The following is a 12,696-nucleotide window of genomic DNA, read 5'->3' as shown; positions in this document are numbered from 1 at the left end:
TTATTTGATTTATTTTTAACATTTTTGCTTGTAATAATTTCAGGACTTGGAAGTACAAACTCAGTTGAAGAGATTACTGAGAAAAAAATGAAAATGTATGGCCCCAGCAAAGTAAGTCACCTTTATGACTTTCAAACAGTCTTATTTCAGAAGTAAATTATTTTCTAATAAACCTGTAAAGCAGGATGGCAGACAGACTGTTTTTTCTTATATTTCGAAATGTGAAGTGTACATGGATCATTGTAGTTATGTCATTAGGGTGTATGAGCATATTCATTTTAGCTATGTTTGTGCCAGCAAGAAGTCCAGGTAGTATCATTTCAGATTTTAGATATCATAGGTTGGTACTAGGCTACTAGCCCTAGGGCCTGTACAAGCCTAGCCATAACAATTCCTTGGCTATTTCTTCCCACACTATTTACTTCCCTGACCCTATGTCTAGCAGGGCGACTGACTTGATCCCCGGGGTGAATTTCCTTTCTACCATCCAATCGTCAAGGTTCCTTTTGAAAAGGGCCAAAGAGGCACTTTGCTTGACATGTATGGGCAGTATATTCCAGAGTCTGGGGAGTCTCTGGGTCAGGAACCTATCCCTCCAGCATGTTTTGTTTATTTTGATGACAAGATTTAGATCCCTGGAGCGTGTGGCTCTGAGGGATTGGGAGTTCTTTAAGTGTAGCATGTCAAACAGCTCTGGGTTTGACATGGCCTTGTATGTTAAGCAGAGATAGTCTCTGAGTAGATGATATGCGACAGAGTATAGCTGGAGTTTTTTAAGGTGGTCAGCATAGGGCATCTGTTTCAGGCCTGTGATTCTTGTAGTGAGGTATTTTTGCGGCCTTTCCAGTTGTTGCAGATGTCTTGAGAGGTGCATACCAAATGGGGCATTGTATTCTATAATGGGTCTAATGAGGGATGAGTACAGTGGGACAATGACCTCCATTTTTCTGGATGAAAAGTCCTTAGTGATGAGGTGTGCCACATAGAAGGATTTTCTGACTGTTGTGGCAATGTGGTTATTGAAGGTGAGACCACTGTCCACCTGTGCCCCTAAGTCTCTTATCACACTTTCGGTGTTTAGTGTACTGCCACCTATATGGTAATTCACAGGTACATGCTTTTTCAGAAGTGCCGATCTTGTCTCCTGAACCTGGGCATTGAGCTTAAGCCCATGGCTCTGGCACCAAGCATCTGTTTCCGTAAGGCCCTTTTGTAGAGTATCCACATCATTTGGGGATTCAGTAACGGCTCCCAGTTTGCAGTCATCTGGCAACTTTGTTAGCCAGAGCCCCTTAGTGTTGGCCTGTACTTCAGAGAAGTAGATGCCAAACAAGAGTGGTCCCAGGACTGAACCCTGAGGTACTCCACTTGTCTGGAGCTGGATTTGGGGTCGGCTACTTTTACAGTGTGGGTTCTGTCAGTAAGCCAGTTGGCAACCCATTGGGTGATGTAGGGATTAATGCCCAGCTTAGTAAGTTTATCTATGATTCCAGAGTGGGGGATGGTGTCAAAGGCCTTGGCGAGGTCTAGATAGGCTGTGTGGACCACCTTACCCTTGTCCATGGCTCTGGAGACTGATTCTAAGAAGTCATTCAGGTTCAGGAGACAAGATCGGCACTTCACGAACCCAAACTGGGTGGGGTCCAGTGTTTGAAGGTTGCCAATGTCTTTGTTTATAAGTTCCATGATAATACGCTCCATGGCCTTGCAGATGAGGCTTGTCAGGCTGATGGGACAGTAGTTTCCGGAATCCAAGGTGGATCCCCCCTTGTGGGGTGGGGTAACTGTAACTCTGTGCCACTCAGTGGACACGAAACCTGAGGTGAGGCTATGATTAAACATGACACTTAGGTGAGGTGCCAGTTCATATTGTAGTTCATGTAGTACACAGCCCGGGATGTCATGTGGTCCCATGGATGCTGTATTCCTAGCTTTGGAGAGTGCGTTTTTTACCTGTGTGGCCATTATTACCGGAATTTGGCAATCTTCCGGTATTGAGATGGGCTGTTTAGGGGGTGAGAGGGGGATGAAGTTGGCACTGAATCGATCTGCCAGGATATTGGCAATATCCTTGGGATCAGTATATTTAATGCCATTCTGTTTTAGCTCAGAGCAGATCTGAGCATTGCCATTTAGATTCTTGACATAGTTATAGAATGCCTTGTGGTCTTCTTTGGAATCTTTGGCAATTTTATTTTCGTAACTAGCTTTGGAGGATTTTATGAGGGATCTCAGTTTCTTACTGAGGCTGGTAAGGGAGTTTTTTGCATCCTGGGATTTTCCTCTTTTCTGCAACAGTTTCTTCCTTTCATATCAGACTTCTAAATTTGGAGAATTCTAAGTTGTGAAGACCAAGTGCTTTGTAGCATTAACATTTTCTTTTTTGTGTTTTGTCTTTGCTTTATCCCTCACCAGACTTATTTGATAGATTACTACCTTTACCTAGCTGGTACATTTGTTCTGTCATGGGCAAGAGACAAGCATCACTGAGCTAGGTAAGAGTCCTGTAACCCATTAATTCCTGGCAGGGGTGCCTCCACAACACTTTGTCTCCCTGTGGTAAGAGATAGGGTGGTAGGGTGCAGGCCAACTGGCAGGTCTGCTTGTATGCCCTCCGAACATCCCCCACTGTGTGGTATATCTGCAAACACTGTAGCTGCAACCGGTCTCAGAGAGCGTGTCTCCATTCAGCATGTAGACTGTTTGCCAGTGACTGGCACAATATGCTCATTGTCTTATGCTCCATGGGTACACCACCATGTGCTCCTGCTTGATGTCACCTAATTGGCAAGCCAGAGCTGACTCTCACCCTCTGTAATGAGCAAGCCTTCAGTAGCCATTCACTACCGTCCTCCCTGGTCAACTTTTAAAGGTGCCTGAATCACTTGTCAGACTCAGGTCACCTACATCATAGTCGGGGAATTTGTTGTCTGTGCATTACTATATTACAAGTGCAGTTATCTGTCCATAAACTGCAGTATAAGTAAAGGCACAGAAGAATGATGTAGAAGTTGTTGGACTGTAGATTTTGTTAAACAGCTGAATACGTCTTCATTGTTCTAGAAAAGTGAGAGAGAGATTCTGAGAAGTGTGTGTAAGCCATGGCTAAACATTTTTAATGCTGGACAGTGCACATCTAGGAGTACTGAACGGCTTCAGATAAAGTCTCTACAGCAGAGGTGTAGCTGGCTTTTGTAGCGCCTGGGACTGATCTCCGTACTGGCACATAGTAAGGGTTAGGCACACAGTCTCTTATATGCTGAAGCACTAAAAAACAACTGATCTGATATTGTCAGTCTTCATCTTTTCTTGACTAGTGAGTTACGGTTCCGATCCGGCCGTTGTATAGCTCACATCAGCCAAAAAAAAAAAATCTCTTGAGCTGCAAGTCCACCTACAATACCCCTCTCCACATTACCTCAGATCTCGATTGTCACTCTTAGGAAAAGACATATCAGCTGACTATCTCATAGCCAAGTATATTATTACATTTTTCTTCTTTATTTATCTAAGACCTTTTCCTTCTTTTCAAAACTTTGGTCTACCCCTAGCGCATGTGCTGTTTTTTTCCGTTACCGCTGGTATATTCTTTCCCCTCTACCATCATTAGTAGATGTTCTTCGTGTTTCACTGTTGCAGTCATCACTTGTGGGTTATCCCTGCTGGGTGGCCCTCGGCCGGCTTGAATTCCAGAGTAAAGGATTTCCCTCCTGCGTCTGCTGTTCAGAGATTGTGGCTGACATCAGTTCATCAGGGCTATAAAGGGTGACAGCCGACACCATTACAACAGTCTTTCTTGCCATGGAGCCTGAAGCAGCAGCAGTTTTGCAAGTGCATCGGTCGGTCGTTGCCAGAGTTAGGAAAACTGTCTAAAACCAAGTACCCCATTGGGGAACATTTTCTTGTTTTGAACCAATGTCAGAGAAAGTCAATAATTGCCTCGGTTGTGGAAAACAGATCCCACACTGAGACTCCATCCTCTCTGCGTCACTTGTTTAGGCCCAGACCATGACGCCCCCGGGTGTCGGTTCTGTGCCCTGTTTAATGCTAGAACCATCAGAAGAAGAGCTGAAATTGTAGCTAGGCATTTTATTGAGTCTTTTCCTCAACACGATATGGCATTGGTCTGTCAACCTGCTAGTGACTTACCTAGAAAGAAGAAAGACAAGGATAAAGATAGGCCTCTAAAACTTAGGCCCTCTCTTTTTCTTTACCGTTGGTAACCTTTCTGCCATTGTTGGTAGTTTTTTCCCTGTTGTAGTGTGAGTGAGTTTCTAATTTCTGAACCACCTTCTTTCCTTTCTGCCTTCCTGCTCATTTTATTCAGGAATATGGCAGAGAAGCCTAAAAGCTCGTCTACGGGGCTTAAACAATGTTCTGAGTGTGGCAAGAAAATGCCAAACTCTGATAATCCTGAATCCTGTTTACTGTTTCTGTGTTCTTCATTTGAGTGTGGACTGCTCCATCTGCCAGGGTTTCAGTAATAGAACCCCGGCAAAGAGGAAGAACAAACTTATTCTTAAAGGGCTCCTTAAAGCCCCTTTCGAAGAAGCCTTTTCCAAGGCTTGACTAGTCACCTCCGGCCCATGGATCAAAATCCTCCTGTTCGGTGCCGACATCTCTATCAAAAATCATAAACATGCTTCCGAGGGTTCCTCTACGGAACCAAAAGTTATGGTTCTGAAGCTTTCAGAACGGTGTGGATCTCCAGCACCAAAAAGCATACCAGTGCCTTCTACACCAGCTACGACAATTGTTCAAAGTTTGACTGCCACTGTTCCGACTATTACTATGGCTCCAACACCAGTGCCAACTGTCACTTCTACCATGTCTGTGCCGTTTTCTCCCACTGTACAGCAGATGGTGGCGAAGTTGGTTGTATCTGCAGAACTGGTGTCTATATTCTCTCCTTAGACCCGTTCCATGGGCATCTCCCTAGCCCATTCCTTGAGAGGCCTGATTCGCCTTTTGAGTTGTCCATGTGCTCTACCAGATGTCTCTCTGAGGTTGATATTGTTAGGTTGGTGGATCAGATCTTGGCAGCCTTGGGTCTCCCGTCATCTACTCAGGCCCCTCTCCCTTCTGCTGCAGAGGGTTTTTCTCTGTCCACCCCTATTTATTCTCCTCCTCTAACCTCCGCACAGGCTTTAGAGCTCTCGACTCCAACCTTTTAGGTTCTGATGGCTTCTGCATTGACAAGACTTCTGTCTTAGACTTCGAGTCTCGCTGTGGCCCCCTCGGTGCCATCAGCACCATCGGATCCCTGGGACCATGTTTTCGCTGTTGGGCTGGGGGGGGGTATGAGCTGGGCCCGAGTTTCTCTATGGAGCCAGCCATGTCTCTTCTGGCCACGCTGGCAGGGGACCTGTCCTCTGTTCCGTTCGGTCAGGTGGGGCTCTCAGGGTGGGATGTGACCCCAGTTTCGAGTATGTCTGTTTCGGTTCTGGGCTCCCATTCCCCCCTCAGGGTGTCCTGCCTTTCAGGCTCTGGAAAGAGCTTTGGCCACTGCTTCATCTCAGGTGGCTCCTGTGATACTGGAGTCTTCCCGTGTGACCCCAGGTTCTTCAGTTCTGCCGCCATCCTCGACCCCTGGACAGTGAGCACCAAGGTCGCAAGACTTGGCTGCTAAAGGCACCCCCTCTTCCGAGTCTTACTCAGATGTTCCCGCTGAAGAGCCTCCTCGGAAGAGATTGTGTAAGAGGAAACACGTTGATTCTTCTGAAGAATCCATCACAAAGAACACAGATTTTGATGAGGGGGAGGGTTCTCCAAGGTCACCCCAGAAGACTTCTCCTTTTTAGACATTCTTTAGAGCCTAAAACAGAGGTGTGATTATAAGTCCAAAGACCCGTCTTCTGAGAAATTTGTGTACTTGCAGGCTTTTGGTACGCACACATCTACCACCTGGGTTACCCCGCCTGCTGACGACTTAATTAAACTGATCGCTCAGTGGGTTTGGAAGACTCCGGACTCTGTAGAACCAGTTCCCTGGAGACCTGACAGAATTCTTTCTGTTCCTGAAGACCGACCACATTGGACTAAAGGCTTAATAGTTGATGCTATGGTGGTAGCAGCTGCCACCAAGAAAGAATTAGCCAAGGAATGTTTAGTGTCCATCCCCCAAACTGAGAGTCCAGGGCAATGGACAGATTTGGGAAGTGGGTCTATGCATCATCAGCCTTCTCCGTCAGGTCCTTGAATTTTTTCACACATTTCACAAGACTTCAAAGGGATGTGGTCAAAGAGCTGTCAGATACCCAAGCGGAAGTAGTCGCTGAAGGGTCCAAGAAGTGGCCTCGCAGCTAGCTACCCTGAAGTCTGTTTCGAACTCGTCCATGAGGCTCATTGCACATGCAGCCGAAGAGGTGACCAGGCCAGCAGCTTCAGGTGTTGCTAATCGAAGAGGAACTTGGATGCACCTGTATGAGTTTGCGGAGCCATTCAAGTCTTCCTTCATTATTGTTCCCTTTGACGGATCCTCTATGTTTGGCCCCAAAGTAAAGGAAACTCTATCCAGGAGTGAAAAAGATGGAATGACTTTGTCTGCTGTGGTCGTACGTTTTTCCACTCCTCAATGATCCTATTCTTGGAGTCAAAGGAGTGGCAGGATGTGGTTCAAGAAATCCCAGAAGCATTTCCAGGGCACACATGGTTTGGACTCCCCTCGGGGCAGATGGGGGAGTTACAATGGAAGACACCATCCCAGAGGGCAGGAGTGGTCCACAGAATCAGGGTTCTAGGAACGTGGTCTCTGGTCAACCCTATCAGCACTCCTGAAAGGGGGCCCAATTGCTTACCTCTGGAAGCAGTCAAGGGAAGATTTTCCTTGCACCTAGGCGCCTGGTAACCAGCAATTATTTTCTCTCAGACTTTGTAAGGTTTTTCTTAAGCTCACAGTATGCTTGAAGCCCCCTTTCAAAGACCCTGTCCCACCATGGTACTTGACTCTTGTGTTATAATCACTTTCTTCACCTCTGTTTGAACCTGGAGCTAACTGTGATTTAAAATCTTTTTGTTGGAAGACATTATTTTTCATAGCTGTCACTTCGGCGTGACGAGTCTCCGAATTACAAGCCTTATGCTCTAAAGCTCCATATTGACTCTTGTGTTATAATCACTTTCTTCACCTCTGCCTCTGTTTGAACCTGGAGCTAACTGTGATTTAAATTTTTTTTCTTGGAAAACATTATTTCTCATAGCTGTCACTTTGGCGTGACGAGTCTCCGAATTATAAGCCTTATGCGCTAAAGTTCCATATTTAATTTTCTATAAAGACAGTGTGTCCCTCAGAACAAACCCTACTTTTCTTCCTAATGTGATTTTGGAGAGCAGCATCAACCAGTCCATAGACTTTGTCTGTATTCTTCCCAAAATTTTCAAGTAAAGGCAAGTACTGCCTGCACCTTCAGGATGTACACAGGCAATTACGTTTCTGTCTGCATATAACTTAACAGTTTAGATGATCGGAACAGTTTGTATCCTTTGCTTGTACAACTTTGGGGAAACCAGTGCCCAAGGTCACTCTGTCAAGATGGTTGAGGGGTTGTATATCTTTCATTTACAGGAAATGAAACATGAAACTCCCAATGCCATTGAAGGCGCATTCTGCCAGATTGATGGCGACTTCTACTGTTTTTCATTCCAAAGCTTCCATGTCATAAATTTGCGCAGCTGCAACTTGGGCTAAGCGTCATACATTTATTACTCATTACAAATTGGATATGGTCTCCAGGAGGAGATAATCCTTTGATTCTATGGTTCTCAGGAATGTTCTTCCATGAGGCCACCCAGGATCTAAGGTAGCTGGGGACTCTGTTCTACCAGTCAAGAATAGATGAAGATTGACAACATCGGGTAAAGAAGTTATGTCTTGCCTTACCATAACATTCCATCTGTGTTGTGGATCTTCATCTACTTTTGCATCCATCCCACCCTGCCCCCTCCTTTAGACTTCTGATGTAGCGACATCCTGTCCTGGGTTTTTATTGTTAGGTATACCTTGGGCAAGGTTTCTGACTTGTATTTTACAGAGTCGTCTTCTGTCTGGTTGCAATCTCTACTGTGCAGAGGGGCATTGTTGGAAAACTTGCAACTCAAAAGATGGTTTTGGCTGATGTGAGCTATATGATGGCCAGATTGGTTCCGAGGATCGGAACCGTTACCCACTAGTCAATAATAGATGAAGATCAACAACACAGATGAAACGTTATGGTAAGACATAACTTCTTTTTCTAAACTCCAAAGACCTCAAAGACATTCATCCTACAAAATATATCCTTAACAGCCCCAAAAGCACTACACCAAAACAATACCCACAACAACATATACAGCCACACCTCATGGAGCCTCAAGTACAAAGGCCGTAAGGTAAGTCACCACACAGCCCAATATCTTAGTCACTGAAGACTTTTGTGAAGCACATAGATGCCTCACTCCACCAGGTTGAATAGGGAGAAGGTCATGGTCAATTGTCCATTAGGGGCAGTGATCTGCCAGAGCACTCATGCACTTAATTCAGTGGGCCACAGGTAACAGTATAACTCTGTCATAGTCCACGCTGTTGTAAATGCCCTGAGATGTAACTTACTTGACTATATGAAGCGAAAAACTGTGGAGATCTCTAACTGTGTGTGTCCAAGGCTGGTATGAGCCTAGCTTTGGGCAGTATTTTACCTTCACCAAGGATGATGCCACAGTATGAACAGAAGATGATTGACTTTAATGAATGGCTTAGCTTCTGGTGTCATTCCAAGGGTATGCAGCATTTGTTTGCATGGGTGGATACAGTCAACAGATCACGTTGCTTTGTGAAAAATGGTCTGTACATGTCCTCTCTGGACTTTTGAATATTGGCTAAAATATTATCCCCCAATGAAGTATTTTTAGGCAATGTGAAATTGACAAACCTTCCAACATAGCAAAACCACCCCAAGAGAATCTAAAGATGTTACTGCACAATACCAGGATTCTAAACAAAAAATTAAACTCTCTCCAATCTCTTCTCACCCTGAAGAGTGCACACATCTGTGCAGTGACTGAGACATTGTTTAAATCTATGGAGAACACCCCACCAGTAGAAGGCTACAATGCTTTTCACTTGTTTAGACAAGCTTCTGCACAAGCAGGGACTAAAAGTGAAGGTGTCTTAGTCTACATCAATAGCAAGGTCATCTCAAGGCTGGTCAAACAGAATGATGAGCTTGAGCTTCTCCACATCCAAATTGCCATAGGCAAAGTCCCATACCATATCCTTGCTTAGCTGTGTAAGTCCCCTGTGTGACCCATGAAACCCATAACTCACACTTACGGGAGACAGTCACCATTCAACCAAATACCATATTCATGGATGACTTTAACTACCCCACTGTAGACTGGAAATCATACATAACCCCAAAGCTTTAGGCCCAGAGATTTGTGGATTTTGTAAACATACCCTGAACCAGATAGTTCACATGCCCACTAGGGGAGTAAACATACAAGAGCAGATCCTTAGCAACATTGGAGAATGCTACACCCTTCCCCCAAGTGTACTATCCTTTCTGGTGAGTTCGGACCATAAAGCTTTCTTCTTTGAAATAAAAGTAAGACCAGTGACCCAGCTACCCCTGTACCATTTAAAAACTATTTTAAGGCAAGCTTCCTATTATTAAGTGAAAACTTGACAAATTTTCAGGCCTCTCCCAAACCCTGAGAACACGGTTGCCTATGCAGAATTGTTCTCAGATACTCTATTCAGTCATGTTAATAAATGCATAGAGACAGCTGTACCTACCAGAAATAAGCTCTGAACAAGCTCAAAAAAGAAGCAAGCCATCCTGGTGGAATCCAAACATCAATAGGCTGTACAACAGAGGGAAGAAAGTCATAGGAGAAGTCATGAAATACAATGCCAACAGGATAAAAACCCTCTCATCAGTCTATATAAACAACTCGGAGTACAAATCAGGTCTGCCAAAGCCAATTTTGAGGTAAAACAGCCTCCCAGGCTAAGGGCAGCTACAAAGCTTCCTTTAGCTATGTCCGTAATCTCAAAGGATGTACACAACAGCGGGCAAAGCTAATTGTGAATGAAGCCACCTACACAGAGCCATAAGATGTAGCAAATCTACTGGCAGACAAATTTAGCTCCAGTTTTCAGCTACCCCAGGAAGCTTCCTCATGGATAACCCCCCCCCCCTCCCAAGAGTAGACCCAGTTTTCAGATATCTGAGATGTATATAGACAGTAATTTGGCTTTTCACCATGTGTCTTAAGGTAGTAAGGAAGTCTTTCAGTGTTGGTTAACTTGTTAGCAAGGGTGTGGCATCTTGGTCCAAGGAAATAATCATTCCACTATATTCAGCCCTTGACTGCGGTGGTGGTGCAGTGGTAGCGTTGTCGCCTCAAGGTTAGATGTTGCCCTTCAATTCTCAGTTAGAGCGTCTTCTGTGTGTTGACATGTGTGAATGGGCGTTCCTTCGTTGATGGTTGTGCTTTAGGCCCGGCAAGCTAGCGTGTAAAAATCTACTGCCAATCATTAGCGGACCAGAGTTCTGCTGTGGCAACCCCTAACCGGGAAAAGTCGACAGACACAACAACAACAACAACTATATTCAGCCCTCATTAGACCCATCCTTTCAGTATGTACCTGACTAGGAACATGTAACAACTGAAATATCCACAGAGATTCCTCACAAAAGGAATACAGTTAGTTAACAATATGTCCTATGTAGATAGCCTCAAAGCCCTTGCTCTACACCCTGTCTCCTACAGACTGTTGAGAGGGTGATCTTCTGGCATACAAGTTATCCCAGGATCCTGCTCTGATGGATCTCTTGCATATCTGCAAAACAGATAGCACCAGAGCTACCCGATACAGGGACTAAAACCTTGTTGTGACATAAATAAGATACTTTGGAGGGACAGGTATGTGTCTCAGACAATACCCCTTCTGTGGAACAGGCTTCCTATCCATGTGAAGCAAAGTTCTTCCCTGAACCAATTCAAGCATAACCTGGACAAGTGGATGGGAAATCAGAAATTCAACCCTGGTCTGTCAACTTTGTCTCTAGTGGATAGAGGCGACCTGTAAAAGTTTAACCACACAAGTCCTAACTTATACATACCCTTAAAAATAACCTCTAGGGCACCAAACTTGTTGGTTAAATTTGGGATGTATGGCTAAACTTAAAAAGGCGATTGTGGTCATTAGCCTAGTATATACTCATGAACCTATGTATATATGTACTTTTGTAAGTGATACTTAACTCACTCAAGCCTATAGCACCATTTTTGTATTCTTCCAGTTCAGACCCATAGCTCCTTATGGCATCCAGACCTTTTTTGGGGCCTGGCTTCTTTAAACAACTGACTTAACAGCTAATAATGGGCAGTATTAGAAAGCACAAAGAGTTATTAACAAAATAACACAAAGACTGTCAATCCAGGATGTCTTGCAGTAGAGAAATTAATCAGTTACTTTATCACTTATTCATATATTCATATTTTCATGGGTGTAACACCGTAATGGGAGATTGGAAGATTCATTGTCCACATCCATATGTTCATCATGTTATACTGCTGCAGTCATCACACTAGGATTGTCCTGCCGTCAGGCGATCCCGCAGTCGGCCGAGTCCCAAAGTCTTGGTCCGGCGTCGGTTGTCGTAGCTTCTTCCCTGATGTCAGTGCGACAGGGGTATAAAAGAGGCAGCCGACGCCATTTTCTTCAGTCTTTCTTGCCGCGCGGTGCCCGAAGCAGAAGCAGTTCGCAAGTGCCAGTCGGCCAGCTCCTGAGATTTTCAAAACGAATTTCAGCCCGAAGTCTTCTCTAAAGCTAAGTACCCCATTGGGGAAACTTTTCTTGCCTCAGACCGATGTCAGACAAAGTTAATAATTGTATTTCTTTTGGGAAGCAAATACCTCATAAGGATTTTCATTCTTATTGTATTCCTTGCCTAGGCCCAGACCCCGACGTTTCTGGTTGTCGGTTTTGTGCTAGGTTCAACAAACGTACAATCAAGCGTCGGGCAGAGTTCGCCCGACATTATTTTGGCAGAAAATTTAACTATACAGTGTCGTCGGAACAACAGGCATCAGCTATGATTAAAAAACGCAAGGACAAGGACCGGCAACCAAGGCCCAAACAAGATACCGAGGCCTCAGCAAGGCCTGCCGCCGGTTCTCCAGTTTTCAGCAAGGCGCCTACGCAGCCCCTGACTACCGCTGTTTCAGAAATCCCGATGGCCTCCCAGACCGAATCAGCTGGGCCTTTGGAGCCGTTTCCATCACACCCCTCAGCCGCCAACACTGACGGCGATCCGGGGATTATGGACAGGCCTTCAGTTTCGGAAGGTGTCTTCAAACCGACAACCATATCTATTAAGTCTCATGCTAAGCCTAAAGCCCCTTTAACAGTTAGAAAACCGGGTCCACAGACCCCCCCCCCCCCCCAGGCCCTATGCCTAAAAAACAGATGCTTAAGATGGCTGAGGATTTAATTACCCTTATCAGGGGTTCCCAACCCCCTCCTGACAAAAGGCGTAGACTGGAGGAAGATTCTTCTTTTTCGGACCAAGCATCCATTTCCTCAGCTAACTCTGAGGACAAAGATTACTACTTCCCTCCTTATGAAGACTCAGATGCTGAAGGGTCCATTCCCTCGGTCTCCCCTCCTGAAGACTTCTCTTTTGGGGAAACCTTACACACCATGAGGGA

At 45.0% G+C, this 12,696-nt stretch overlaps 1 protein-coding gene across 1 annotated transcript in view; it reads left to right on the top strand.

Annotated features, from left to right (window-relative positions):
- The window catches only part of LOC122816779 (solute carrier family 4 member 1 adaptor protein), a 937,474-nt gene that overhangs the window by 791,378 nt on the left and 133,400 nt on the right, over window positions 1–12,696 (top strand). The window contains exon 14 of the mRNA XM_044089801.1: window positions 1–111. This exon is cut by the window's left edge and continues 26 nt beyond it. Coding sequence (XP_043945736.1) covers window positions 1–111 — 111 coding nt within the window. The remainder of the gene's footprint in view (window positions 112–12,696) is intronic.

The sequence above is a fragment of the Protopterus annectens genome, chromosome 1.part1, assembly GCF_019279795.1.
Source record: "Protopterus annectens isolate FY-2018-M chromosome 1.part1, PAN1.0, whole genome shotgun sequence".
NCBI lineage: Eukaryota > Metazoa > Chordata > Ceratodontiformes > Protopteridae > Protopterus > Protopterus annectens.
This window is presented reverse-complemented; position numbering and strand designations above follow the sequence as displayed.